The 26,505-nt window shown below is 37.3% G+C and overlaps 2 protein-coding genes across 5 annotated transcripts; one reads left to right on the top strand and one right to left on the bottom strand.

The window, feature by feature from the left end:
* Positions 1–404: 404 nt before the first annotated feature.
* TRAPPC6B (trafficking protein particle complex subunit 6B) lies at positions 405–19,454 on the bottom strand. Of its 4 annotated transcripts, XR_013162184.1 has the most exons (8): positions 19,206–19,454; positions 9,767–9,834; positions 8,872–8,989; positions 7,802–7,885; positions 3,639–3,732; positions 3,017–3,136; positions 2,826–2,886; positions 405–604 (listed from the first exon to the last, which is right to left on the bottom strand). XR_013162184.1 is itself a non-coding variant. In XM_077126892.1 (7 exons), exons 1-6 carry the CDS (start codon positions 19,350–19,352, stop codon positions 2,855–2,857), a joined length of 543 nt encoding a protein of 180 aa, XP_076983007.1. In that variant the 5' UTR covers positions 19,353–19,451; the 3' UTR covers positions 405–604; positions 2,826–2,854. The 4 variants fall into 4 exon arrangements, 2 of the variants coding, with proteins under 2 accessions (XP_076983007.1, XP_076983008.1); XR_013162183.1 differs by having other exon boundaries at positions 405–2,886; XM_077126892.1 differs by lacking the exon at positions 3,017–3,136 and having other exon boundaries at positions 19,206–19,451.
* On the top strand, positions 19,452–26,505 carry PNN (pinin, desmosome associated protein). Its single transcript, XM_077126885.1, has 9 exons — positions 19,452–19,641; positions 20,275–20,346; positions 20,826–20,894; positions 21,371–21,443; positions 21,603–21,697; positions 21,868–21,943; positions 22,842–22,997; positions 23,098–23,236; positions 23,926–26,505. The coding sequence occupies exons 1-9, from the start codon at positions 19,529–19,531 to the stop codon at positions 25,332–25,334; spliced, it is 2,202 nt and encodes a 733-aa protein (XP_076983000.1). The 5' UTR covers positions 19,452–19,528; the 3' UTR covers positions 25,335–26,505.

Genomic DNA, 26,505 nt, shown 5'->3' with positions numbered 1-26,505 from the left:
TTAAATTTATAATTGCAGATATTAGTGTGATCTTTAACATGATCTATCTACATGTTATGTGCTATAAATATTTTTCCCTATTTTAATATTTTCATGGTGTTTTCTGATATGCAAACTTATTCATATTTATGTTATTAGATTTTTTAATGATTTTCTCCTTTTTTTGTTTTGTAAAGGCCTCACCACAATATCATAAAAGTAATGTCATATTTTTTAGTACTTTATAGTTTCATTGTTTTCATGTAAACCCTTTGTTTTTTTTAATTGTGAAAATTATTTTCCTCTCCAGAAAATGTGTATTCAAATAGTCCTCTACTATTTCTCCAATAAATTATCTCTTCCCTTTGTTTCTACTGAGAGATCTCTTTTTGTCTACAAGTAACAAACACACAAACAAAAGTGGATTGAACAACATAAGGGATTTACTATTTCACCTAAAAAGTCCAAAAGTAAGCAATTTCAGGCTTCTCTCATTCAGCAGCACAATAACAGTGCTTCTATCCGTGCATCCTGCTGTCCTCCACGTAATGGCTTTCATCTTCGCGCTTGTCCTTTTGTGGTCATTAGATGGTTGCTGCTTCAACATCTGTATCACACATCTTCACTGAGAAGCAGAAAGGGGGCAAAACCCTACCTTGTATCCATTTTTTTAAGAGCAACAAAAAAGTTCCCCAAAGCCCTTCAGACTTCCCATTTGTCTCAGCCAGACCTTCATTAAATGGTCATGGATAAAGTAATTACCATCACTGGCTTATATCTAATCAGCAGTCACCCTCTCTGAAACTAGTGAAGCTGTTCCAGCACAAAGCCAATGAAGGTCAACACTCAGTACCAAAACAAAACCGGAGCTCGGTCAACAAGGAAAGTAGAAGGAAAGAGCTGATGGCTAGGCAACTAACAGTGTCTAACAAACCCATGGATTTGAAATACCACCCTTCTCATACACAAAATTCCTATACACTATACTTGCTTTGTTTATTTTGAAGTTCTCTATTTTGTTCCATTTTTATATACTCATACATACACATTAGCAATTATGGGGTCATTATGATCCTTTTTAATCACTGAACTTTATATTCATATTTTGTAGGGTTTTACTGAATTTTTTTTTCAAAGTCTGAAAAAAATTTTTATTTTCTTCCACATTACTGGAGAATTAAGATTACTTCAATTTAATAAATCAATTTGTGTTGAACTGACATCTTTATAATACTGAACCTTTCTATGAAAGGGAAATGGTATGGCTCTACACGTAGTTTTCTTTTATGTAACCAAACCATTTCTATAGTTTTCATTTCATGTTTTTAAGTACAATTTTGGATCATTTTTATTACAAGGAGTTGTCCTTCTTAATATGCCATATTTGTGGCAGAGAACCCAGTAAACACTGGGTTTCAATCACTTCCTTCTGCAGAGTTCCTGTCAACTCAGTATATGCACGAGGGTAATAATTAAATGAGAAACAAAGTACAGCTTTAATAAAGTGTAATAAACCAGCATGCACAGTTCTAACAAAAGCTGAACTGGAGATATCTGCTTAGGTCAGATCATTTAAGTTAAGTCTTTTGCTTCCTCCCCTTCTCTATTTTACCTTCAAATCTCAAGAATGGGATTGGCATTGGAATATGATTAAAGGCCAATCTGAATCAAACCATAAACACCAGAAGAAAAAGGATGAGGCAGACACCAAAAAAAGAATGTTTGCTTCCTGTGCCTTACAGAGCTAAGTTAGGATTAAGTAGATCTAAGTTCCTTGACCTGACAACACTGCCTTATAGGAGAAGAGAGAGTGGAGACGAGATGGACAGGCCTTCTTTCACAATAAATAAAAAAAGCCCTAGCCTTATCACTACACAAGTAGCATAGATATATCCTAGAGGCGTAGTTAAAAAGAGACATACTACTTGAGCACTAACCACAACCCACTGAGAAGATATAGCCCAATTAATATCAGTTTGACTAAAACAATTATCCATGCATCTTCTTTAGGGGAAGAGTAAATAAGGAAGTAAATTTAAAGATGGAAGAACCATCAGCAGCACTTCACCATACACAGAAAGAGAAGTTGCAAGTCAAGGCCGTACAAAGACCAAGAAGTATAAAAATCATTCCCAACATACCTAACGTTCTTTGGCAATGGAGTTGCTGAATTCACATTTAAATTAATACATTTACATCATATTTCACTTTATTACATTAAAGGAGAATTCAATAATTGAAATCAATTAAAGTAAAATTAAGTGTTAAGTAATTTAATGAGTCAGATATATACAGTAATATGTATATGTAATGGATATATGAAATTCTTATACAGGTGTAAAAATTCTCAGTAGAAATAAATTAAATGCAACATTAAAAACTAAGTTCCATTTAATTTGGTGTAATGTTTGCCTTTTTTGAATAATTAAAACAAACTGATACCTAACATTTGTTAATTCTAACACAAATTATTCTGGTTGATACATACTTTTATTTATGGTAATTCAACAAAGTCTAAGTTTTGCTTCTCTATCTGGGTTAAATAAATACACATCACTCTAAGAAATAAAAATGTGTAAAATAAGGGTCCTATGTCTTGGTGTCTGGTTCTTGGAAGTAAGGTTTTCACTAAATAAGATCAATAAAGTGTATATAATGGTAGAATGCCCCATTATCTGCTTTAACTTGGTCTGTGCTAAATTGATTTTTAAAAAAACCTTACTCATGCTTAAAAGTGCATCTTTCATCATAAAATGTAGCAATAGCTTATACTAATACAAACTTCCAACAATATAATAAATTATTGCTACTGAAATACTTTATACATGAATAATTTATCTCTTTACACTTTTGAAGTCTTGAATTTCAGTATGTTCTACAGCTTCTGTATCATCACTTGAAATTTGCCTAAAAAAGAAAATATGAAAAATAATTCTTTGATTTTAGTTATAAGAGAATCTAGCCTAAACATCAATTTTCTGTTTTATTTAGGAAGTGGTTTCAATCAAGAAATTATAATGTCAAATAACTTCCATACTCTTAGCGTCATCCAATAAAGGCAACTATATTTTTATGGGATGATTATCAGATTTGTGAGCAAATGTCTTTGTTTCTCTTCGTGATCCTTACAATTTGGGTATTTCATTGTTGATTATCCCTAATGGAAAGGAAAGACAATGAATCTCAGGTCAATTTTATTCTTGACTGGTAGCTCTAATAAATAAATAAGATCTTTTGGAAAGAGTTTAGTGATAAAAGACTGAGTTGGCCTTACCTAGTTTTACTAGATATTTACATCTAGAGCTATTTTGGAAAGTTGCTTAAATATAAAAACATTTTTAATGCTATAGAGAAATTTGCTAACTGAAAAGAACATTGCAGAAAATTTTCCTTTAAAATAAGAATCAACTCTTAAGTTCTCTTGAAAATTTGGGTTTCTTCAGCAGATTTTCTTAAATGACAGTCTATTTTGAATTAAAAACTCACTGAATATGAAAATAAGTATGCTACATATTACTACACTAAATGTAAAAATTGATAAAAGTAAACAAAATGGTTCTGGAATTTTAAATTTCCTCCAAATTACTTTAGAGAGAGAGTGACAGAGACAGACCTGAAAAAATTCATTTAAAAAGATAAGAAATGTGAATTCAACTTACAGGCAGGCATTGAAGACACTTCAGCTGTTACAATACTTTTTATCCCCAAGTTTGATAAGCCACCTCTGATTAAACCACATGTAAATGCTAAATACTGAAAGGGAAAAAAAATTACAAGAAATATTAAGGAGTTACAAAAATAAAATAGTAAGGTTATTAATAAATATGACATTTAGTAAAGCCTTGCTGACTGTTCAAATAAAGGAGGAAAAGAACTATTCAAATAACTGAAAATTGGATTGTTAGAAGATTTTTGGTGGCATCTATAGGACGTTCATTCCAATTGCTCAAAATCCAAATGCCGTGTGCATGTCTTGAAGTGTCTCTTCAAGACTTTTGCCCATTTTTATTTGATTGATATATATTGAGGGGAATTGATATTAATTGGCATGTTATATGTTGAAGAGAATTAATACTTGCTGATACATTCTTAAATAGGCTTGAAATAAAATAATTTGTTAATGGAAAAAAAAAAAAATCCAAATGTCTTTCCTATTTTAGGGGACTGTTAAGATAGGTGGAAAGCCAAGCCCAAGCCAAACTTCTAACTTATAGAAACTATGGTTGGTGATGACATAGAGTGAATCTTCTCTTTTCTCAACCCCTTGGAAACTAAAGCATGCACATGTGACTTAAGCTCAGCCAATTGGATGCTACAGCCCAGGATTCTGAATCTAGAGTGAATGACACAAAAAGCAGAAAACTGGTAAGAAATTGTTCTTGAGGCAGCAAAGATGGCTATGTTCACTGTCAGTGTTGCTTGCAGAATTCTAATCAGATTCTCCCTGTAGAGTAGTTTTGCTCTATTTCTGGCTGCTTAACCTCCTGTAGTCCTTGCCTGTTTTTTAAGTGGTACTTGCGTTTTTCCTGAGCCTGCTTCTTCAGCATTCCTATCAATTATTTAAGCTAACTAATACTATTCCAATAAATCAGAGTTGGTTTCTGCTATTTACAACCAAGAAATTTGATTTTTTCAAAGAAATACAGACTTATAACTTCCAAGATGAATACAGATAGTTTTCTTTTTCAAGAATAGAGCTAATAGGTCGGGAATGAAGATGGGGGGAAAAAGCCTTAAGAAAACAGAGAAAAGAGTGAAAATGAAAAAGAGATTTCACATATCAGTGGTTTTCAAATGGAGTAAGCCCCCTCAGCACTACCCCCATCCCAGGAGATATCTAGCCAGGTCTTAAGACATTTTTGCTTGGCACCACTGGAGAACACTACTGGCATCAAGTGGGTGGAAGCCAGAGATGCCGCTAAACATTGTACGAGTGCATAAGACAGCATTACCGCAACAAAGAACTATCCGGTTCAAAATGTCAAAAGTACCCAGACTGAGAAGCATATCATAGAAACAAAGAAGAGGAATGGGACTGAGCTACAGCAAAGAACACCAGTACAAGAATGGAGATTGAAGACTGAATAATGTAAGGATTTTTTAGTCATCCACATTTTGTATTGCATGATGGTCAATAATTTCATATACCTATGGATAATATAAATTATTATTGCTATTTTGTAATGAATATGCATAAATGGATACCAATAAATAGATATGGAGTCATTTAATTTTGAGCTAAAAGGGACCTTAAAGACTGTCTATCCCAAGAGTTCTTAACCTGGGAATATATGAACATTCTGAAAATCAAAATCATGTATATGTGCATATTTATAGGGCAAGAGGGTCCAGAGTTTTCATCAAATTCTCAAAGATGTCCAGAGCCCCAAATAGTTAAAAATCATTGATCTTGTCAACTTCTACCTTCCATAGCTGAAAACACAAGATCCCAAAAAGTTAAGTGAGACCCAGAAAGTTTAACATGGGACAAATTACTAAAAAAAAGAAAATATACATATTTATCATAAAAAATTCCTCCTGTAATTAAAGCCTAAGCACCTCAAAAATACAGAAAATAAGCAATTCCGAGTTAGTAAAACTAATTTGTGAAAAGAAAGTATTTCCATTTCGAATTAGCTCAGACATCTTACAGCCTGTAAAAAGAAATATTAAGTATGCTTATTCTTTGAGGAAAGCACCATGTGAAGTACTTTATATATGCTTAAACCTCAAAACAATCTTATAAGATTATATTATTATACCATTCTATTAACGAGGAAACTGGTGTCCAGAGGGTTATATTACACAAAGTCACAAATCCACAAGTTGTCGGCTTTCTCTAATACATCTGCCTACCTACTCGTTTTTTTTTTTGGTTTTTTTTTTGGTATGCTGTATGGTAGGGGTCACATTTCATTCTTTTTCCATGTGAGTATCCCATTATTGCAGCACCATTTGTGGAGTTTTTGTTTCTTTGCTTATTTGTTTTTTTGGGAAGTACGTGGGCAAGGAATCGAATCTGGGTCTCTTGCATGGCAGGTGAGGATTCTACCACTGAACTACCCCTGCAGTCCCTCCTACTTATTCTTTAATTCCTACATGAGAGTCCCAGAAGAAGAGAGAAAGGGGCAGAGAGAACATTCAAGGAATAACGGCTGAGACATTCCCAAATTTAATAAATTACATAATTATACACATCAAAGATGCTCATCAAATAGATCCATGCCATGGCATATTATAATCAAACTGTCAAATGCCAAAGATAGAATTCTGAAAACCACAATAGAAAAGCAGTGTTTCACATACAAGGGCACCTCAATAAGATTAAATGCTGATTTGTCATTGGAAACCACAGAGGCAAGAAAGTAGTGGGATAACATATTCAAAGTGCTAAAAGCAAAAGACTACAACCAAAAAATTCTATATCCAGCCAAACTGTCTTTCAAAAATAAGGGAGAGAGGGCAGTACGATGGTGGCTCAGTCGCAGAATTTCCACCTGGTGCCTGGTCATGCTAACGAATGAATGAATAAATAAATAAATAAATAAATAAGGGAGAGATTAAAACATTCTTAGATAACAAAAGCTGAGGGATTTCATCACTACTAGACTGGCCTACAAGAGGTGCCAAAGAGAGTTCTGCAGGTTGAAAGGAAAAGACAATAGATAATACATCAGAGACGCATGAAGAAATAAAGATCTTGAGAGTAATGAAATGGGTAAATATAAATGCCAGTATTATGTATTTTCAGTTTATAATTCCACTTATATGTCCTGTGGGATCTAAAAGGGAAATGCATGAAATGTAGTGACAAATCAATGACTCTGAACTCATCATGTATAAACATGTAACTTGTGACAAAAAGGCGGGGGGGATGAAAGAGCATGGAAACAATCTATGTATGTTATTGAAGTTAAATGTGTATCAAAGCAAACAAGATCGTTACTGATTTAGATTTAAAGTTAAGCCCCAGAGTAACTACTAAGAAAATATTGGAGAATATGCAAGCTCATAGAGGCAGAAATTAGAGTACAAATTGCTTAGGACTGGGAGTGGGAGGGACAGGGAATTAATGCATAATGAGTATAAGCTTTCTGTTTGGGATGAAGGATTTATAGTTGATAGTTTATAGTTGATAGTTTATAGTTGGGATGAAATTTATAGTTATGGAAGGTGGTCAAGAGTACCACAGTGTTATGAACGGGATGAAACCCACTGAAGGGCATGCTCAGGAGTGGCTGAGATGTTAAAGTGTATACTGTATGTTTGTTCCCACAATTAAAAAAAAAAAAAAAGGAAGAACAACTAAATAGACAATGACAATTAAATGCAATACATGATCTTGGTAGGATCTAGCAAGGGAGGATAAAATGTTCAAAGGAACATTATTGTGACATATGAAAAAACTGGATCATAGATTTCAAGTTTTATATCAATGTAAAATTGTTTGAACTTGATAACTGCACTTAAAGTAGCTACATAAGTGACCTTGTTCTTAAGTAATATACATAGTAGTATAAAGTGTTCAAGGAGCATGATGCATACAATCTACACTCAAGTGCTGAGAAAATGGAATTAATGATTGATAAGACAGACAGACGTGTCAAATATGGCAAAAAGTTAAAACTGGTGGACCTAGTATCTGGCAGGTACAGGGATATGTTGAAGTCTTCTTCATTACATTTGTAACTATCCTGTAAATTTGAACATATTTCAAAATAAAAAGTGAAAAAAAAAGTCTCTTATGATTGGTACTGTAATTTTCCCTGTAGTTCTGCTTTTTCCTTAATAGAAAACCCCATGCTTCTAATCCATTAAATACCTTAGATGCATGTTCTAAATATTGTTTTCCTGAAGACATCTGAGTAAGGAGACGAAATTTGTTGTCTTGAAGTACATAGATACCCTGTTCCAAAAACAGAAAAGATGTCCAAATCAATGATCAATGTAGTTTATAGTCCTTAAAAATTATCTTATCCCTACAAAATGCTTTCAAGAGTTTTTAAGTTGTAAAAAATCTCCTTTCCATTGGTCAAACTTTACTTTAAATGGAGGAGATTTGCAATGTTTAAGCTTAAGAATTGTGGCTTCACTATTTCATAACACTAATATTTATTGAATCCTTTTAGGCACTGAAGATACAAATATACATAAGACATAGTCCCTATCCTTAAAGAAATCACAGAATAGAAGTGTGACTCAGTAATATTTGCCCAGGCAAAATTAGCTGTCACATATTATTAAATCACATTTGGAAAGTGAGTCACTTCTTTCCACTAGTATTTCATGTAATTCTAAGCTAAGAATGGTATTGATATATGAAAAAATGAATTTTATTTAATCAAAATATCAAATCCACCTTAAGTATTTTCTTGAGTTTTATAAAATAGAATGAATCTATTTTAAATGCATAAATTTCTATGTAACCTATTAATTTTTACAGTAATAAAATACTGTAAAAGAAAATGACAGAAACCAAACAATTCCAGAGTTATCTAACAGTCAAATATGACCTATAAACTAGACTTTAAACACTACTCTAAAGACATAAATGTAATGTATCTGTGATGTTGCATATTATTACAACTAAGTAAAAATAACTAAGGAACCAAAACCTAAAATCTGTATCATTCTGACATTTGCTACTTCTTAAAAATTAAAATAATTTATTTAGTTGTGGAAAAGGAACAGCTTTCATCAACTGATAATTGCTCCTTTGTTTTTATTCATCGTACCTTATGAGAACAAAAGAACTAATGAGTAACAAAAGATAAGCGAAACTTCCAAAGTTCACCAGAAATTAAGTTTTAAATAATAAGTAAATCACAAAAGTGGGACATATATATTAAATTAAAAGGACTTAAAAACATAGACCTTAATTTAACTATATACCTGATGATTTGTCCTTAGATTGTCAATTTGTTTCTTGAATACTGTAGTCCAAAAATCTTTACAAATGAACTTCATGATATCTAGCTCATCCTTGAATCTTGCAGTATCTTTTGTAAATCTAAAAAGATCAACTAGAAGTAATACACTATTTTCCCTCCAGAGAAAGCAAGAGGGGCAAATCATTAACAAATTTCCAAATGCCAGAATAGCATTCGACATTTATTTACAGTCGTAAAGTGATAAGCAACAAACAAAGCAGATATCATCTTTTATGGATTCATACTCTATTATATAACCATGGAGCCTAAAATTAGTGTAGTGGTATATTAGTCTAATGGTAAAGCTTCAATTTCAGGTACAATTAATTCTACCACATTAAAAAGAAAAAAACAGAAAAAGAAATGAGCATGATCATAGTACTGTTATATAAAACATAATGAGTTCAATTATTCAGATAATGAGAAAGAAACACTAAAAAGAATTGACCTATAAACCAGAAGATTATTACATGCATAAACATTTATTGTAAGGCATTTCCATCCCTATGCATTTAAACAAAATTCCATTCAGGTTAAAGAACCTACCAGACATTAAGTAGGAAATGAAACAAAATTTTAAATGTTTGTTTCAATACACCACAAGTTGCAGAAAGACGTTTCAAAAATATAAAATACATTTTTTTCAAATATTTAAACATAAATTTAGATAACCGAGTTAAAAAAGCATCATGACCTAAAAAAAGAAATTTCATATTTTAAATTCAAGAATAGAGAAGAATTTTTCAAATTGGTGTTAAAATTTAAATGTTTTCTCAGTTTTACAAACAATCTTTTGAAATGGGTCATCTTTGTTCATAACCTACCTGGAAGAAAATTTTCAAATCCATACTGCTCACCTTTCTATCAATCCTTGTCCCACTCGAAACCCCATGTTTTCCAGCTTAGTAATACATCGTCCATTTTCCTATTTTAAAAAATAGTTTTAAATACTTAATTTAGAATGCTAGAACTTAAATATTCAAAAAAATTTTAATATCGTTAAATAGAGCTTTTCAATATTAGTGTAAATATTTATTCTTTTTTCATTGAAACATTTAAAGGAAACATGAACTACTAAACATCCTTGAATTTTCTTAGTTCTAATCATTTTCATAAGCCAATAAGATAAACGGAATTGTTGCTTATTATTTCTCTTGAAAATTGTTCTCAATCATTCTCCACTTTTTTTGCCCATTTCAACCATTCTTCCTCTCTCCTAGTAAATAAAATAAACTATCACATTTGATTTTTTTCTGTCAATTATTTTCTTTAAGCTTTCACTAAATTCTACTGTTACTTGCTTTAAAATGTTTCTTAGCGAATGACAGAGGGAGGAGGGCGGGGGCACATATGAAACCAGAAGGAAAGACAGATGATAAAGACTGAGATGGTATAACCTAGGAATGTCTAAAGTGTACAATGATAGTAACTAAATGTACAAATTTAAAAATGTTTTTGCATAAGAAAGAACAAAGGAATGTCAATACTGCAGGGTGTTGAAATAGATGGTCATTTCATATTTTAAAACTTCAACTTCTGTGTGAGACTCAAGCAAGAAATGTTTATTTGGTACAAAATTTATATTTTGACTAGTGCATTTCCCTAATTTAACTTAAATGGACAGTTTTAAGTGAACGGCTTAAGTACATGGACCTTGAATAGAGAGTGAAATTTTCTAAGTTTGCCCAGGTTAGTGTGATGCCCCAGAAATCCCAGAGTGATCTGAACAGTGAATAAAGAAGTATTGCAAAGTCCCCTTGGGGGAATGGGGAGAAAGGGGGAAAATTCAACTTCTCTATTTGGAGAATTCCTGATATTCTCGCAAACAGTGGGAACACCCAAATCAAAAGGCTGAGCCTATTCTTATAAACTTATCCCTGCAAACAATAGGCTAAGCCTACTTAAAATTAGGCTTAAGAGTCACCCCCCAGAGAACTTCTTTTGTTGCCCAGATGTGGCCTTTCTCTCAGCCAATATGGCAAGTGAACTCACTGCCCTCCACCTCTCTATGTGGGACATGACTCCTAGCAAACCTCCCTTGCAATGTGGGACAGAAATCCTAGAACAAGCTGGGACTCAGCATCAAGGGATTGAGAAAACCTTCTTGACCAAAAGGGGGAAGAGAGAATGAGACAAAATAAAGTGTCAGTGGCTAGGAAATTTCAAAGAGAGTTGAGAGGTTATCCTTCAGGTTATTCTTATGCATTATACAGATATCCCCTTTTTAGTTTATGGTGTATTAGAGCAGCTAAAGGGAAGTGCCTGAAACTGTAGAGCTGTGTTCCAGTAGAGCCACGTTTCTTCAAGATGATCGTTACGATATACCCTTCGCAGCTGACTATGTGATTGTGAAGACCTTGTGTCTCAGGCTCCTTTTATCTACGATATGGACAGATGAGTAAAAATATGGATAAAAAAATAAATAGGGGGAACAAAGGTTTAAAAAAAACGCCTTAGTCAACCAAGCTTCTTAGTTCTCAGTTTGTCTTATTTGATGACCCCATCACCCTAAACCTAAAATCCTGTGATTGCTTGCCTCTTCCTTTGACAATCTCATCCACTCTGAAGACTTCAAATACCACCTCTTTGCTGAAGATTCCCCCAATCCTCTAAATGACCTACAAAGCTCCATACGATCTTGACCTCCCCCCCACCCCCATCTCTGGTCTCAACCTTCTACTCCTGTTCATATTCCTTCTACTCTAGCCACACTGCTCTTGCTGTTTCTTAAACACACCAGGCATGCTCCAATTCAGGCCTTTTGCACTGTCTGTTCCCTCTATCTGGAATGCTCTTCCTCCAGATTCTCACATGACCACGTCCCTCACTAACATCACCATTCCAATGGGGCCTATTTTGACCATCTTCTTTAAAACTGCAACACCACCCTCTTCAGCACTCTATCTTGGTCATTCTCAAAGTGTGGTCCCAGGTCAGCAGCACCCACACAACACAGAAATTTGTTAAAAACGCAAATTATCTAGCTACACCTCAAATTACTAAATCAAACACTCTGGATGTGGAACCAGCAATATATTTTTTTTATTTGGTTTTGTTTTGTTTTTGCATGGGCAGGCACTGGGAATCAAACCTGAGTCTCCGGCATGGCAGGCGAGAATTCTGCTACTGAACCATGTTTGCACCACCCCCACAAATATGTTCTTAACAAACCTTCCAGATGATTCTGATGCCCTAAACTACTTTTCCTGCTTAATTTGTTTCCAAAGAACTTCTTTTTCCAATTAATATACTGTATATTTTACTTATTTTATATTGCCCATGTCCTTCCATCCCCACCCTGGGCTAGAATACAGCTCTGAGAGAGAAGGGATTTTTATACATTCTGAAGCCTGTTGTGCCTCCCATGCAAAGACACGCATCATGACCCTCATTATTTACTGCACTCTCTTCTCAGGAATCATGTACTTTGTTTAAGGCTGTGACAGTTAAATCCGCATTCCTAGTACACACATTGGACATAGCCATTTAGAAGTTCCCTAGTCTCGTTAAATTAGACATATTCAAAATGATACACATTATCTTTTGTCCTTAGCCTGGTCTTTTTCAAAAATTCCCTAGCTTCATTAACACCACCACCATCCACCAACCAGAAAACTTCAGTTTTCTTCATTCCATTGTTTCCAACCACTCACCCCCCAAAACAGCAGTAGAATCTACCTTCTACATATTTTTCAAACTCCATCTTTTCCTTTCCATCCCAACTGTTCAAGTTAACCCTTGTCACTTTTCTCTTGGATTACTACTGCAGTCTTCAAACTGATCTCCATGTTTTTAGTTTTTTCCTCCTTTGATTCATCTTCCACGTTTCTGGTAGAAGACTTTCTAATAAACAAATGATGTTTTTCTTTACTGAATCTTTCCAAGCCCCAACCTCCATTCCTTTTTTCAGTATAAAGTCCAAGCTCAGTACAGCATTGTATCCCTTTCCTAATGGCCCCTTCCTAGTTAACCTGATTCATTAACAGCCACATATTCACAAACATACTTCCCTTCTGCCACTTTAATATTGCTGCAGCAACCCCAAAGTGCTACGTTCTCTTCCACCTGCTGTTTTGCTGTTTTCTAGAATTTAAGAATTAGCTCAAGCATCACATTCTCCAAGAAGCCTTTCATGATACTCCTTTGAGCCCTACCTTGTCATAAAACTCTTTACATACATCTATTAATACTTATCACTATCCCTGGTGTTTCTGTTATTCACCATACGAATTCCCAAACATGTTCAAATGAGATGGGTACCTGTAAATCATGATAATCTTTGTGGAACAATCTGCTCTTTGTAGAATCTTCTGGTAACAAATTTATAAGCTGGAAATATGCTCATATGTAGACATTCTCAAAGCCTAATTACTACCACAAAGCTTTGGAATTTAGTCCTACTTTTGGTTTTTACTACCTGTTCATTCACTGTGGCATCTGACTGTTCATTAGTACCAAAATGTCAAGAAAAATTAAATCTGAGAAAATTTTATTCAACCTTTTTCACCTATTCTCTGTAAATTGGGAAATGTCCAACTTCAATTTTTAGAGATTTAACTCCTCTTCAAGTCATTGCTAATGACTTCAAGCAAGTAAAAGTAACTGATTTAGTGGGTGATAACATTGTTTCTTTCCTTTATTTCATTTCAAAACTTACGACATTATGAATGAAAAAAAGTATTAAAACCATCAGGTCTAGAGGAGAAGATTATAAATGTTTTTCATCTACATTTTTCATTTCAAGTACACTCAAAGTAGAGAGAGTAATACAATGAATCCCACACCAGATTCAACGATTATCAAGACTGTAACAAAACTTTCTTTAAAACATCTTTGCATATATGTAACTGCAATTTTTTCCCACCATAAACATATTGCAAAAGGAAAAGAAAGTTATTTTTTTAGTTTAAATGATAGAAAACTTACCGAGTTCCTTTCTCTTAAGTCTAGCACACCTCTTAAAATTATCAGTCATGATTATTTTGGGTTAACCCATTAGAGAAAAAAAGAAGATAGAATTTCATGGACAAGAGTTGGAGAAGGCAAAGAAAGTAAACAGAATGAAGAGTGCATACTCCACAGGTGGGGAGGGGGATTTTATAACTATAAAAGTGGTATGTTGCCAATCGCTCTTTGGGAAAAAAGGTAAAAGGTAGGCTAGCTTTCTTCAAACAGCAAACATCTACTACTCTGCACTTAGCATAATGCTGTTTGCTGATGATGATAAACCCAAAGTCTGTAACTTGGAAAAAAATCTTTACTATAGATGGGTCCAAATGATAAATATAATTTGCTTCATTATAATAACTCTCCCTGATCTCTTCAAATACATCATGCCCATCCCTCTTGTACTTTACAGACTAGACTGGCAGCACCAATTCTCAGAGGTTCCACCCATATCTCAAGCTAAAAAACTAAGGATAATTTTCAACCCTCACTCACATACCTAATCAAGTCCTTTATTTTCTACCTCCTATCTTTCAAACCTGTTCTCTCCTCCTCCTGCTGCTATCCCTGTCTCAATTCAGATCTTCCTCATTTCCGGCCTGAACTCCTGCAATAATGGATTTTCTCATTACAATGATCTTCCCTCTCCAGCCCAAATGCTAGTTATCTTCTTAAATTGAAAACGGGCCCATGTCATTCCCTCTTCAAAAATCCTCCAAGAAGGTTCAAATTCTTTAGCTAATTCTATAGGGACCTTTCTAGCCTCAGCTCTCAATACCTCTTTCTCCACCCATTCAATGTAGTCATAAAAAAATACTTAATCATATTTAAATATACCACACTCTATCATACCTCTATGCCATTATCTTTGCCTATAATGCTTTCCTACCCCTAACCTCCACCTATCTTTATCAATATATTGCATTATGGAAAAGGATTGTCATTGTGGAATATCTCATTTCTAAAATTCTTTACAACTCTATTATTCTATACCTAATTAGCACCCAATATTTTAATTATTCCTAAACTACCTATTTCCCAACGACTGTGAAACAGGGGTTTTATTCATTTAGCATATTCAGTCCCAAATACGCACTTGGTAAATGTTTTCCGAGTGATTCAATGAGTGAATGTGGACGCCCACATAATAAAACGTAACCTCCTCCAGGGTGGAGCCACTATTTATTTCTATTCACTACTGTATCCCCAGCAACGGAGCCTAACATATAATGGACCCTAAATATTCTGAATTAATTAATTGATTTGTCTTTCTCCGTTAACATAATCCCTACAAACTTTCCTTACCCTCATTAGCCTTCAATCCCTGCGGCGTGTGTAGTAGTGGTGGGAGGTAGGGATGGGGAGGAACAGGATTCTCGGGCTGGGACAAGTCTGCCTGGTGGATGGCTCGAAAGTGTTGGAAGTGCCAATAAAATTAAGCAGGGATGCCAAAACCAGCTCTGCAGTTAACCCCGCCGTAAACCATGGCAGGGACAACACTAAAAGTTGTTGTGGCCTGCAGGACACAGGCATACGAATGGACAAAAAAGAATCAAATACAGGACTCGAAATCGGAAAGGATGAAAGACGGAAGTACTCGAAGGAGACAACCGCAGGGCTTAGGGTCTAGGATTAGGAGGTGGACCAGTTTGGCCACACTTCGGGAGACGCTGGTGACGAGACGATGGAAGGACAGAGCTGAGGGAAAACAGGGAGCGTCACCGCAGAAGGACCTCAAGGGCGTGTAGCAGCACTCACCACCTCCCCCTGTTCCGCGGATTTGTATACACCAGACACCATCTCGTTATGGAGAAGCAAAAACAACGCCTCGTCCGCCATTTCCTCCTTATTCTTCAAAGCTCCGGGTTTCTGATCCTTTCTGGGTCCAGCCGGTCGTCCGGTTCGCCTCGGAGCGAGTCGGCCAGCGCCGTTGAGCCCCCGCCGCAGCCCAGCCTTCCGTCGCTAGGAGACCGAGGAGCTCACGCCCCTTCGCGAGGGCAAGTTCAGCCTGGACCCAGGGCGAGGGCCAGCCCAGCCCGGGGCCACCAAGCCCTGGGGCCGGACGAGTGTCCGACGGCGGAGACCACCAAACCCGTCCGGCAGAGCCCAGCGCCAGCCCCGGGACGGGGGGCGAAGAAACAACTTCCGGTCTCCTCTACCCCGGCGGTCCGCCAGCTCTATGGTACCGAGTTCCTTCAGCACGGCCCACTGGCCGCGTGGAATGGGAAGAGTCCACCTCCGCGGCACGTGGGCCGGGTTGGGGGAGGTGACGCTCGCTGTAATCACTATATTAATTCACTATGAAAGAATTGATAAGAATTTCTATTAGTTTCATCAAAAAAGCTGCTTTTACTGCCATATGTTTCTCAGTATGAAAAGAGCGACCAAATCATCAATTTTAGACTGTACAATTTTAAATAGAGATACTGAGAAGCTATCCCAATCCACATTGGATGAAGCCCAGGTATGCAAAAATATTTAGGGCCATTTTGGCCACCAGGAAGTTCATTTTTACTGGTAGAAGAGTGTAAGGGGCAGGGGTGGAGGGTAGGGGTAGAGTAAGAAAAGAACAAGATATACTTGAACCAGAAAATACAAACTAATCATAGGAATAGGTGCTACCGAAAACTGCTGAAGAATTGAGAAGTGATATCATTGCAGGATGGAGTTCATAAAGAATCTATGGAGGATGTGGGACTTAAATCCTACAGAGGTTCAAATACATGTGCTAGATCATATTTACAACTCAAATTTGTTAAACTCTGGCTTTAAAATGTTCTGTAGTGTTTTGTTTTGCAAGCTACCAAAAAGTGATACACTAAACATGGAACAGCTTTTTTTTTTAACAGCTTTTAAAAAGTGGAATTTAAATTGCAAGTTTACAGTTCTAAGCCTATGAAAATGTTCAAACTAAGGCATCCAGAGAAAGATACCTTAATTGAAGAAAGGCCAATGCATCTGGAACACCACCATCAGCTGGGAAGGCACATTGGTCCCTTCCTCCTGGGCTCCCTTGCTTTCAGCCTCTGTTCCTGTGGGAGTTCCTCACTTTGTTTCTCTGGGGCTGGCTTTCATCTCTTGACTTCCCTTGGCTCTCTCCAGGTTCTGGCTTGCTTCACATCTCATGGCGACATCTGTTAGGCTGTAAGACTCTCTAAACATGGTGTCTCTGTTCTCCAAGTGTCGGCATCTGTCAGTTCTGCTCTGAAGTTTCTTAGTGGCTTTCTCTCTGTAGGATCTCTCCAAAATGTTTCTTTTTAAAGGATTCCAGTAAACTAATCAGGACCCACCTGAAATGTGTCGAGTTACATCTCCATCTAATCAAAAGTCACACCCACAATTGGACATCTCATATCTCTATAGAGGTCATCTGTTTTAGTTTGCTAGCTGCTGGAACGCAATATACCAGAAATGGAACGGCTTTTAACAAGGGGAATTTAATGAGTTGCTAGTTTACAGTTCTAAGGCCGAGAAAATGCCCCAATTAAAACAAGTTCATAGAAATGTCCAATCTAAGGCATCCAGGGAAAGATACCTTGGTTCAAGAAGGCTGATGAAGTTCAGGGTCTCTCTCTCAAGTGAGAAGGCACATGGCAAACACAGTCAGGGCTTCTCTCTCGGCTGGAAGGGCACATGGTGAACATGGCATCATCTGCTAGCTTCCTCTCCTGGCTTCTGGTTTCATGAAGCTCCCCGGGAGGCGTCTTCCTTCTTCATCTCCAAAGGTCGCTGGCTGGTGGACTCTCTGCTTTCTAGTGTTGCTCTCTCTGAATCTCTCATTCTCCAAAATATTTCCTCTTTTATAGGACTCCAATAAACCAATCAAAAACCACTCAAATGGGTGGAGACATGTCGCCCCTTAATCCAGTTTAACAACCACTCTTAACTAAATCACATCACCCAGAGAGATGACCTGATTACAGTTTCAAACATACAGTATTGAATAGGGATTATTCTACCTTTATGAAATGGGATTTATATTAAAACATGGCTTTTCTTAGGGGGCATACTGCCTTTCAAACCAGCACAGTCATCTAAACAAAATTTCCAACCTATATTATTGGAAGGATGAAAAGAAACAGCTGCCCCCACAAGATTGAATCAGGATTAAAACATGGCTTTTCTGGGGTAGTAATATCTTCACACCAGCCCAGAGACTAAATATGCTTGCAATTAGAATTTTTAAATTATTTGTAATCTCCATCCCTTTTTACCAAGCTCTACTTTTCCTTTTTTTCTTATGTAGCATTACTTTCTTTTTAATATACTAGATATTCTACTTATGTTTATTGTTTGTCTTCACACTTTTCTGGCCCTCCCATCTCCATGAGGGCAGAGATCTTTACAGCACACTGATATACCCAAGTGCCTAGAACCTACCAGGTGCATAGCAGGTGCTCAACAAATATTTGTTGAACGAAGGAATGAACTATTATTGATGGAACTTTTCTCCCTTTGGCGCCTACAAATTCTATGAAGCATGATCCCCAGGCTAGCTTACTATTAACACCCAATAGGAGCTTAAAAAGGATGGTTAGACTAAAGTGCCTTGAAAATTGAAAGTTTGAGGGAAAATGAAACATTAGTGGCAGCCTGAGTTGAATACACTTGGTGCGCTAATGCATTATTCGGAGAAGATGCCTCGCTAGCAGATGGAGAACCCCACGATCATTCACAACATTGTTTCTGTGAGAAAATATTTTCTGAGATATCAAAAGAATTCCTGTAGATACTTCTGGGCCAAAACCGATTCTCAGTTCAAGTACAGGAGAACCAGAAGTAGGATGATCACACCCACACCCGTCAAGAGGGCCGTTTTTCCCCAGAGCCAGCCTTAAATCAACCAGCGCTAGGCCAGGGATAGAGGCTTAAGGCAAAGAAAAACCTGCCTCGTCTGTCTCATCGTTGTGTTTCCCTTTTGGTATACTCCCGCCCAGGCTCTGAGCCGAATGTAATTCTCGGTTGAAGTGACAGGGACAGTTACATCATCTCCAGTTCCATACTTTCCTTATCAGTAATAACCATTTCACCCAATTTTTTATTTCTAAGGAATAAGACATGTAAGGCGTTTCAAACAGAGTGAAAAACAAGGCCAGTCCATAATAACCGCTAGCTAGTAAGATGAATGACGTTTCCTATCTCTTCGTGTCTGACTGCTCCGGGCTCGCTTTAACCTAATCAAGGGAAGCACGCGCCTCCGCCCCCTCTCTGGGCATGCGCACCAACAAAATGGCCACGCCCACCCCTAATGGAATCTAGCGAAAAGGGAGGAAGGGAAATAGACGCGTCTCCACCCCACACTGATGTGATTAAGTGATTAAAACGATGTAGGGTATATAAACAGCACACCTTAAAGCGGCTGGAAAACTGCGCGCTCTTTGCCAGGTCCTCGAGCCCAGACCCCAGAACGCTTCCAAACCCACAGCTCTGCGCCGAGAGAATCCGGGGACCCCCGGCTAGAGAGGCACAGAGGCGATCGCCCGGCAGGTTTCTCATTGGCCCAGAGTCACAAAGGCCTCAGCTTCTCTTCTCCCGGCCGCTGATTGGTTTAGGCCGAAAAACAACGCCTTTCGCTATTGGCTGGACGCAGCTGTCGCTCTCTCGGCGTCTCGCGGCGCGGCCCAGCCCGGCGCGGCCTGTGGAGCAGTCTTGAAGCCTGCAGCAGGGAGAAGATGGCGGTCGCAGTGAGAACTTTGCAGGAGCAGCTAGAAAAGGCCAAGGAGAGCCTAAAGAACGTGGACGAGAATATTCGCAAGCTCACCGGGCGGGATCCGAATGACGTGAGGTGAGAGCCGGACGCAAACTGCAGGTTCTGAGCGGGAGCCACAGCGCCGGGGTAAAGTGGGGGCGGGGAGGGCGGCCGGCCCGAGAAGACTGGAACCCCCAGGCCTGGACCTCGGGCGGCGGTAAAACTCCGTCTTCGGTGAGGTGGGCAGTCTCCGGGTCCCCACCTTAAGGCCATGGACTCAGGGGCATGAGAAGAAGACAGGCCTGGGTTTGTCGGGACGACTTTCCCGCCTGTGGGAAGGCCGTGACTGCGGATTCCCGCCCGTGGCCCCGCAGGCCCGGGACTGCAGCACAAAGCCCCCTCTCCTCCCGGCGGCCACCGTGCAACCACTGGCTCTAAGACTCCTAGAACGCGTTTCGGCCTCAGTGCCCGGAGGTTCTAGTCCACGTGCGGTTTCTTCGCGGTTCGCAGAATTAGGTGAAAATAACTAGGTCCAGGGGAAAAAGAAGTTCACCTAAAACAGTACTTCCGTGTTCTGTACCAAGCACGTGGATTTGAACCCCTCCTTTTAGAGCGACACCATTTATCCCTTTATGATAAATTTATCCCATTTATCCCCCCTGAAAGTGTTTGGTGCCATTAGAAGGGTCTACAGAATGATTTTTAAATTGAGTTTTGATTCTCTTACAGGCCCATCCAAGCCAGATTGCTGGCCCTTTCTGGTCCTGGTGGAGGTAGAGGACGTGGTAGTTTATTGCTGAGGTGAGGTTTCCTTTCAACTTAACTCGTGTATTAAGACTGTTGGCATTTTTATACTAAATTAACGTGGTATTGGTTTAAACAAAATTTGTGATAGAGCTAATGTTGAAATGTTTTGTTTAAACCTATGATTAGCTGTAGTTTTCTGTTTAGATCTGGCTGTCCTGAAACTTATAATTTATTTGCAAGCAAAACTCCAGATTGAAGAATTTATCATTTCCTATCTCCTTTTTTTTAAACCCCAACGTAGCAGATCTTCTAGAAGTTAAATATATTTCCACACTTGATTTTTGAAGAATTACAACCTATTTTATAACTTCTGATTATGGTTAAAAAATGCCATAGAACCATTTTGGAGTGTATGCCCATTTAAAGGTTACTTTAGTGGGAAAGCTTTTTGTGTTGTTTTTAGTCAACTAAATTCTTTTGCCAACTGAGAAGAAAAATTTTAAGTGCTTTCTCTTGGACGTTTTCATTTGCAGGCGTGGATTCTCAGATAGTGGAGGAGGACCCCCAGCCAAACAGAGAGACCTTGAAGGGGCAGTCAGTAGGTATGTTGGAGAGAAGATGTCTGAAAGAGTACTTCTTTCCCCTTTATTTTCTCAATTAGCACTTTACAAATGCTGAATTGAGTTGTATTAGAGTTAGGTTGATACCACTTTCTTTGAGCCCCTTTGGTATTCTCCTGAACTGAGACAGACAGTATCCCTGAAAACTCAACTCTTTAGTGATAGCAACACAAACGTTGCTAAAAGTCATGAAAGATATAGTCAATTTCTAATCCTTTTTCTGTTTGTACTACAAAAATTAACCAGCCTGAGAAATAATTTAGATATTAAAGGAGGTTGAAGGTTGGTTTGAACATTAATGGCATTTTTTCCCTTTACTTTTGGAGGAAAGAGTAAAATGAGATGGAGACTGATAGAATGAGGCTTCTGAAATGAATCCTAGGAAAGGGGTATTTACCCTTGATATGTGTTTAAATCAAATTCCACGGTCGTCATTTAAATTATTTTTCCCATGACAGGCTGGGCGGGGAGCGTCGGACGAGGAGAGAATCACGCCAAGAAAGCGACGCAGAGGATGATGATATTAAAAAGGTAGTGACATGAGAACTTGTTAGAGGATGAGTATAGTATTTTCATCTTCACTACATTTGAGATGTAGTGAGCATATTAACTTAATAAATAAATAAGTTACTTAACGTACTAACTTACAGATGCTAGTTAAATTACTGAAAAATTTTTTTTCTCCCACAGCCAGCGTTGCAGTCTTCGGTTGTAGCTACCTCCAAAGAGCGTACACGTAGAGACCTTATCCAGGATCAAAATATGGATGAAAAGGGAAAGCAAAGGTATCTTTAGTACTCTTGGAGGAAGAATTTTCTGTTAGATTATAATAGCCATGCAATTCAAAGAAAAATTCAGGGGTTTTTCAAATGCCCGTAGTATATTTTGTAAAATGATAAGTTTAAATGAAGTGAATCCTATTTAAATTGACTTTTGTGTTTGTTTCTTTTTCAAGAAATCGACGAATATTTGGCTTGTTGATGGGCACCCTTCAGAAATTTAAACAAGAATCCACTGTTGCTACTGAGCGGGTATTTATGCTTTGTTTCACTTATCTGTTATTTGAGTTGTTGAAGTTGTCAGTTGCATGTTTTTTAAAAGCTTACAAGCTCTTTTTATACTTCATTGCCAACCTGATAGAAAGCCAAGGAAAAACTTATGGAACTTTCTGAAGCTGTTCCATTAACTGGTCTTTCATTGAGGTGCTGTGAAGTAATCAGTGAACTTCTCTTTGTAGTACAAAGACTCCTGCTCTGTGACTCATGAAAACCCAGGTTCCAGTATAAGCCCTTTAACAACCTTACTGTATGACCTTGGAACCCTGGACAAATCTCTATTTAGGTTTTCTCTCAAGGGATTAAAACTCCATGATCCTTCCAACTGGTTCAGTTATTCTAATTTTTTAAGAGTTGCTTACACGTTTGGTTTAAGTTTTAACATGTTAATTTTGGTAGAGAATATGATGCTGCTATATAAAGTTGGTTGTTTTCCAGAGTAATGGAGAGAACAAATGACTAGTTTACCAGTTTGAATTGTCAAATTCTTTGATTTGGAAAGAATACCTCTGAAGATTGCCTATATTCTTTTTCTTAGGTTAGCTTTTATGGGAGAAACTTAAAAGTTATATTGGCATGGACTATTGCTATTATATCTCATGGCCTTGAAATTTTGATATTTAAATGGGAAAGCCTCAGCCCCCAATTCCTAAAACATAAATTGCAACAGCTCCAAATGCTACGTTTGAATTTATTGATACCCTGAGTTGAAAATGTGGAACGTGCACATAAGTTTGCTTAGTAGTATTGTAATGTTTCGTATAATCCAGATGTGCAATAAGCTTTTGTTATAATTGAACTGAAAGCAACTAGTCCATGATTATCTTTTATTTGCTATAAAGCATAAATATTAAAGCAGGTTATTTATTTTTAGCAAAAGAGGCGCCAGGAAATTGAACAAAAACTTGAAGTCCAGGCAGAAGAAGAGAGAAAGCAGGTTGAAAATGAGAGAAGAGAGCTGTTTGAAGAGAGGCGTGCTAAACAGACAGAACTGCGGCTTTTGGAACAGAAGGTTGAGCTTGCACAGCTGGTAAGTAGAGGTTTGGAATTCTAAGATTGGTAAATCTTTGTGTTTGAGATCAGTAATCCTTTGTGATTACAAAAGTATTGACCTTTTATCTTTTCTTTAGCAAGAAGAGTGGAATGAGCATAACGCCAAGATAATCAAATATATAAGAACTAAGACAAGGCCCCACTTGTTCTACATTCCCGGAAGAATGTGTCCAGCTACCCAAAAGCTGATAGAAGAGTCCCAGAGAAAAATGAATGGTGAGTATGCATGAAGAGGTTGCTTACAATTGTTTTAGTGGGTGAGATAATGTACACTCACTACACACATTCATTTGTTTGTTTTTTTAAGATACTTTAAGATGCTGTTGAGCTTCATATACAGGTGTATTTGTTTAATGATGGAGTTTAACCTGAAACTTATGTTTTGTAGGTGGTGCATATGTATTTCTTAAGCATTTGAGTAAGATGACTTCTTCTTTGTTTGATATTCTTAGTAATTATCTTGTAAATGATTATGAAGCAAGGGGGAAAAGTGAACAGATAAAGTACATAAAGGGAGCACACATGGAAGGGTAAATACTGTCGAGATGATGATTAGACAGTTTGTCTCTCCTTGGAATCAGAAAATTAATGCAGGACGATAGTTTTAATTATTCATAAAATTGGTTGTTTTAAAAGAAGTTTTTTTTTTCATCTAGTGTAAAGTTGAATACCAAAAGATTGTCCTGTTTTCCCATCGGTTAGATAATATATAGTTTTGCCTGCTATTAGTTTCTCAGAATATTGGTTTCCAGCAGTTTTTTTCCCTTTGTCTTTTTATATCAATTTATAATTAACCTGTTACAATCAGTTTTTTGTCATCTCTTTACCAAAAGACTTTTAGATGAAGCTTAATGACACTTTGTGATCAAATGTAAACTTGTGATTTAAATTTTCTTGTTCTTTAGCTTTATTTGAAGGTAGACGCATTGAATTTGCAGAACAAATAAATAAAATGGAGGCTAGGCCTAGAAGACAATCAATGAAGGAAAAAGAGCATCAGGTGGTGCGTAATGAAGAACAGAAGGCGGAACAAGAAGAGGGTAAGGTGGCTCAGCGAGAGGAAGAGTTGGAGGAGACAGGTAATCAGCACAATGATGTAGAAGTAGAGGAAACAGGAGAGGAAGAGGAAAAGGAAGTAGGTATAGTTCATAGTGATGCAGAGAAAGAGCAGGAGGAGGAGGAGCAAAAACAGGAAATGGAGGTTAAGATGGAGGAAGAAACCGAGGTAAGGGAAAGTGAGAAGCAGCAGGATAGTCAGCTCGAAGAAGTTATGGATGTGCTAGAGATGGTTGAAAACGTCAAAAATGTAATTGCTGAGCAGGAGGTAATGGAAACTAATCAAGTTGAAAGTGTAGAACTTTCAGAACATGAAACTAGCAAAGAAATGGAGCCAGAAATGGAATTTGAAGTTGAGCCAGATAAAGAATGTAAATCTCTTTCTCCTGGGAAAGAGAATTCTAGTGCTCTAGAAGTAGAAAAGGAGCCTGAGGAAAAAGAAGAGAAAGAATCTGAGCCCCACCCAGAGCCTATGGCTCAACCTCAACTTCAGCTTCAGCCCCAGCTCCAGCCCCAGCCCCAGCCCCAGTCTCAGACTCAGACTCAGACTCAGTCTCGGTCCCAGCCCCAGCCTCAGCCAGTACTCCAGTCCCAGTCTGTCTCTCAGCCTGAGACCTTACCATTAGCTGTTTTACACCCACCACCTCAGGTTACTCAGGAGCAAGGGCATTTACTACCAGAGAGGAAGGAGTTTCCAGTAGAATCTGTAAAACTTGTGGAAGTGCCATTAGAGCCAGTCTTGACAGTACATCCAGAGAGCAAGAGCAAAACCAAAACTAGGAGCAGAAGCAGAGGTCGAGCTAGAAATAAAACTAGCAAGAGTAGAAGTCGAAGCAGTAGCAGTAGTAGCTCTAGTAGCAGTTCAACCAGTAGCAGCAGTGGAAGCAGTTCCAGCAGTGGCAGTAGTAGTAGTAGAAGTAGTTCTAGTAGCAGCTCTAGTACAAGTGGCAGCAGCAGCAGAGATAGTAGCAGCAGCACTAGTAGTAGTAGTGAGAGTAGAAGCCGAAGTAGGGGCCGGGGACATAATAGAGATAGAAAACACAGAAGGAGTGTGGATCGGAAGCGAAGGGATACTTCAGGACTAGAAAGAAGTCACAAATCTTCAAAAGGTGGTAGTAGTAGAGATACAAAAGGATCAAAGGATAAGAATTCACGGTCTGACAGAAAGAGGTCTATATCAGAGAGTAGTCGATCAGGCAAAAGATCTTCAAGAAGTGAAAGAGACCGAAAATCAGACAGGAAAGACAAAAGGCGTTAATGGAAGAAGCCAGGCTTTCTTAGCCTATTCTTTGCAGCAGAAGATTTCTTGATGAGTAAAAGGATTACCTTTCCTTGTAAAGAGGATGCTATGCTGCCTTAAGAATTGCATGTTGTAAAAAATCTTTTTGGAAAATACAGACTGTTTGTTTACCAGACATTCTTGTACTTTTTGCATAATTTTGTAAGAGTTATTTATCAAAATTATGTGAGGTTCCAAATATGTAAAAATAATAATAAAAAAAAGATTAACATCCCTTGTCATCTTTTTTAAATATCCTATACTCTTCAGTAAGAATCTGTATATTTTAATAGGTAAATAAGTCTGTTCTCTTCTAAATCTGTACTATAAATTGCTTTTGTAGAAATAAATGTGCATTTCTTTCATTATTTTTGAGCTGTCCTCGTTGACACTTGTATAATAAATATTCTCTTGATATCATTTTCAACTTTTATCATTAGATACTGAACGTGATTTGAATGTTTTTTGAAGGTTTCCTCACTTTTTTGCCTTAGATAATTTGAGTTGTCAGATTTTTGCAGCTTTGAGGGGCAGTATAGTTCTCTTCTTTAAAAATCATTTACCATTTTCTGATGTCCCTTGTTATTTAAATCTAAGCATTTTTCCCTGTTGTGTTTAAACCATATATTAAGGTTCAGCAGATAAAACAGTATGATCTGGTTAGCATTTTCTTCCTGATAATGGGAACATCATTCTTTGACTTCATGGTTACTTATGTGATACAGCTTATACGTCTTTTAAGGAAAATAATCACTTCTTTCTAGGGGAGGGAGGTAGAAAAGTATCTTCTGAACTTGGTTTTTGAGTTTGTGGTCTTGTCTTAACTTTTGTGTTGGCTCTAACTGAAACATGCCCAGTATGTGTTTTGAAGAATTTTTGTTTAAGGAAGTATTGTATGAAAGTTTACAAATCGAAGGAAGTTCATCTAGATTTGCATATGTAAGCAACATAACACACAAGTGTACCGAGTGATTAATAACTGTTTTATAAATTTGTATAAACTTGAAGTATCTGTTGCCCTTTACTATACGTGTGCAAATAAATGTGGCTTAGACTTGTGTGACTGCTTAAGACTAGTACTTGTATTAACTTCTGAATGTTTTATGTAAGAGTGCTTAAATGGCAAATGGCCTTTCAGTTCATAATTTAG

Source organism: Tamandua tetradactyla, chromosome 14 (genome assembly GCF_023851605.1).
Source record: "Tamandua tetradactyla isolate mTamTet1 chromosome 14, mTamTet1.pri, whole genome shotgun sequence".
NCBI lineage: Eukaryota > Metazoa > Chordata > Mammalia > Pilosa > Myrmecophagidae > Tamandua > Tamandua tetradactyla.
The sequence above is the reverse complement of the archived record's forward strand: the minus strand, read 5'-3'. Positions and strand labels throughout refer to the sequence as shown.

Excerpts from the sequence above, each read along its gene's own strand:
- TRAPPC6B (XM_077126892.1), bottom strand. The coding sequence starts at position 19,352 with ATGAGAAACCTGCCGGGCGATCGCCTCTGTGCCTCTCTAGCCGGGGGT. Across the intron at positions 9,835-19,205 it reads AGTTTTCCAGCCGCTTTAAG|GAAAATGGACGATGTATTAC; the intron begins GTGTGCTGTTTA and ends TTTTTAAAATAG. Across the intron at positions 7,886-8,871 it reads ATCTAAGGACAAATCATCAG|GGTATCTATGTACTTCAAGA; the intron begins GTATATAGTTAA and ends TTTTTGGAACAG.
- PNN (XM_077126885.1), top strand. The coding sequence starts at position 19,529 with ATGGCGGTCGCAGTGAGAACTTTGCAGGAGCAGCTAGAAAAGGCCAAG. Across the intron at positions 19,642-20,274 it reads CGGGATCCGAATGACGTGAG|GCCCATCCAAGCCAGATTGC; the intron begins GTGAGAGCCGGA and ends ATTCTCTTACAG. Across the intron at positions 21,698-21,867 it reads GATGAAAAGGGAAAGCAAAG|AAATCGACGAATATTTGGCT; the intron begins GTATCTTTAGTA and ends TTCTTTTTCAAG.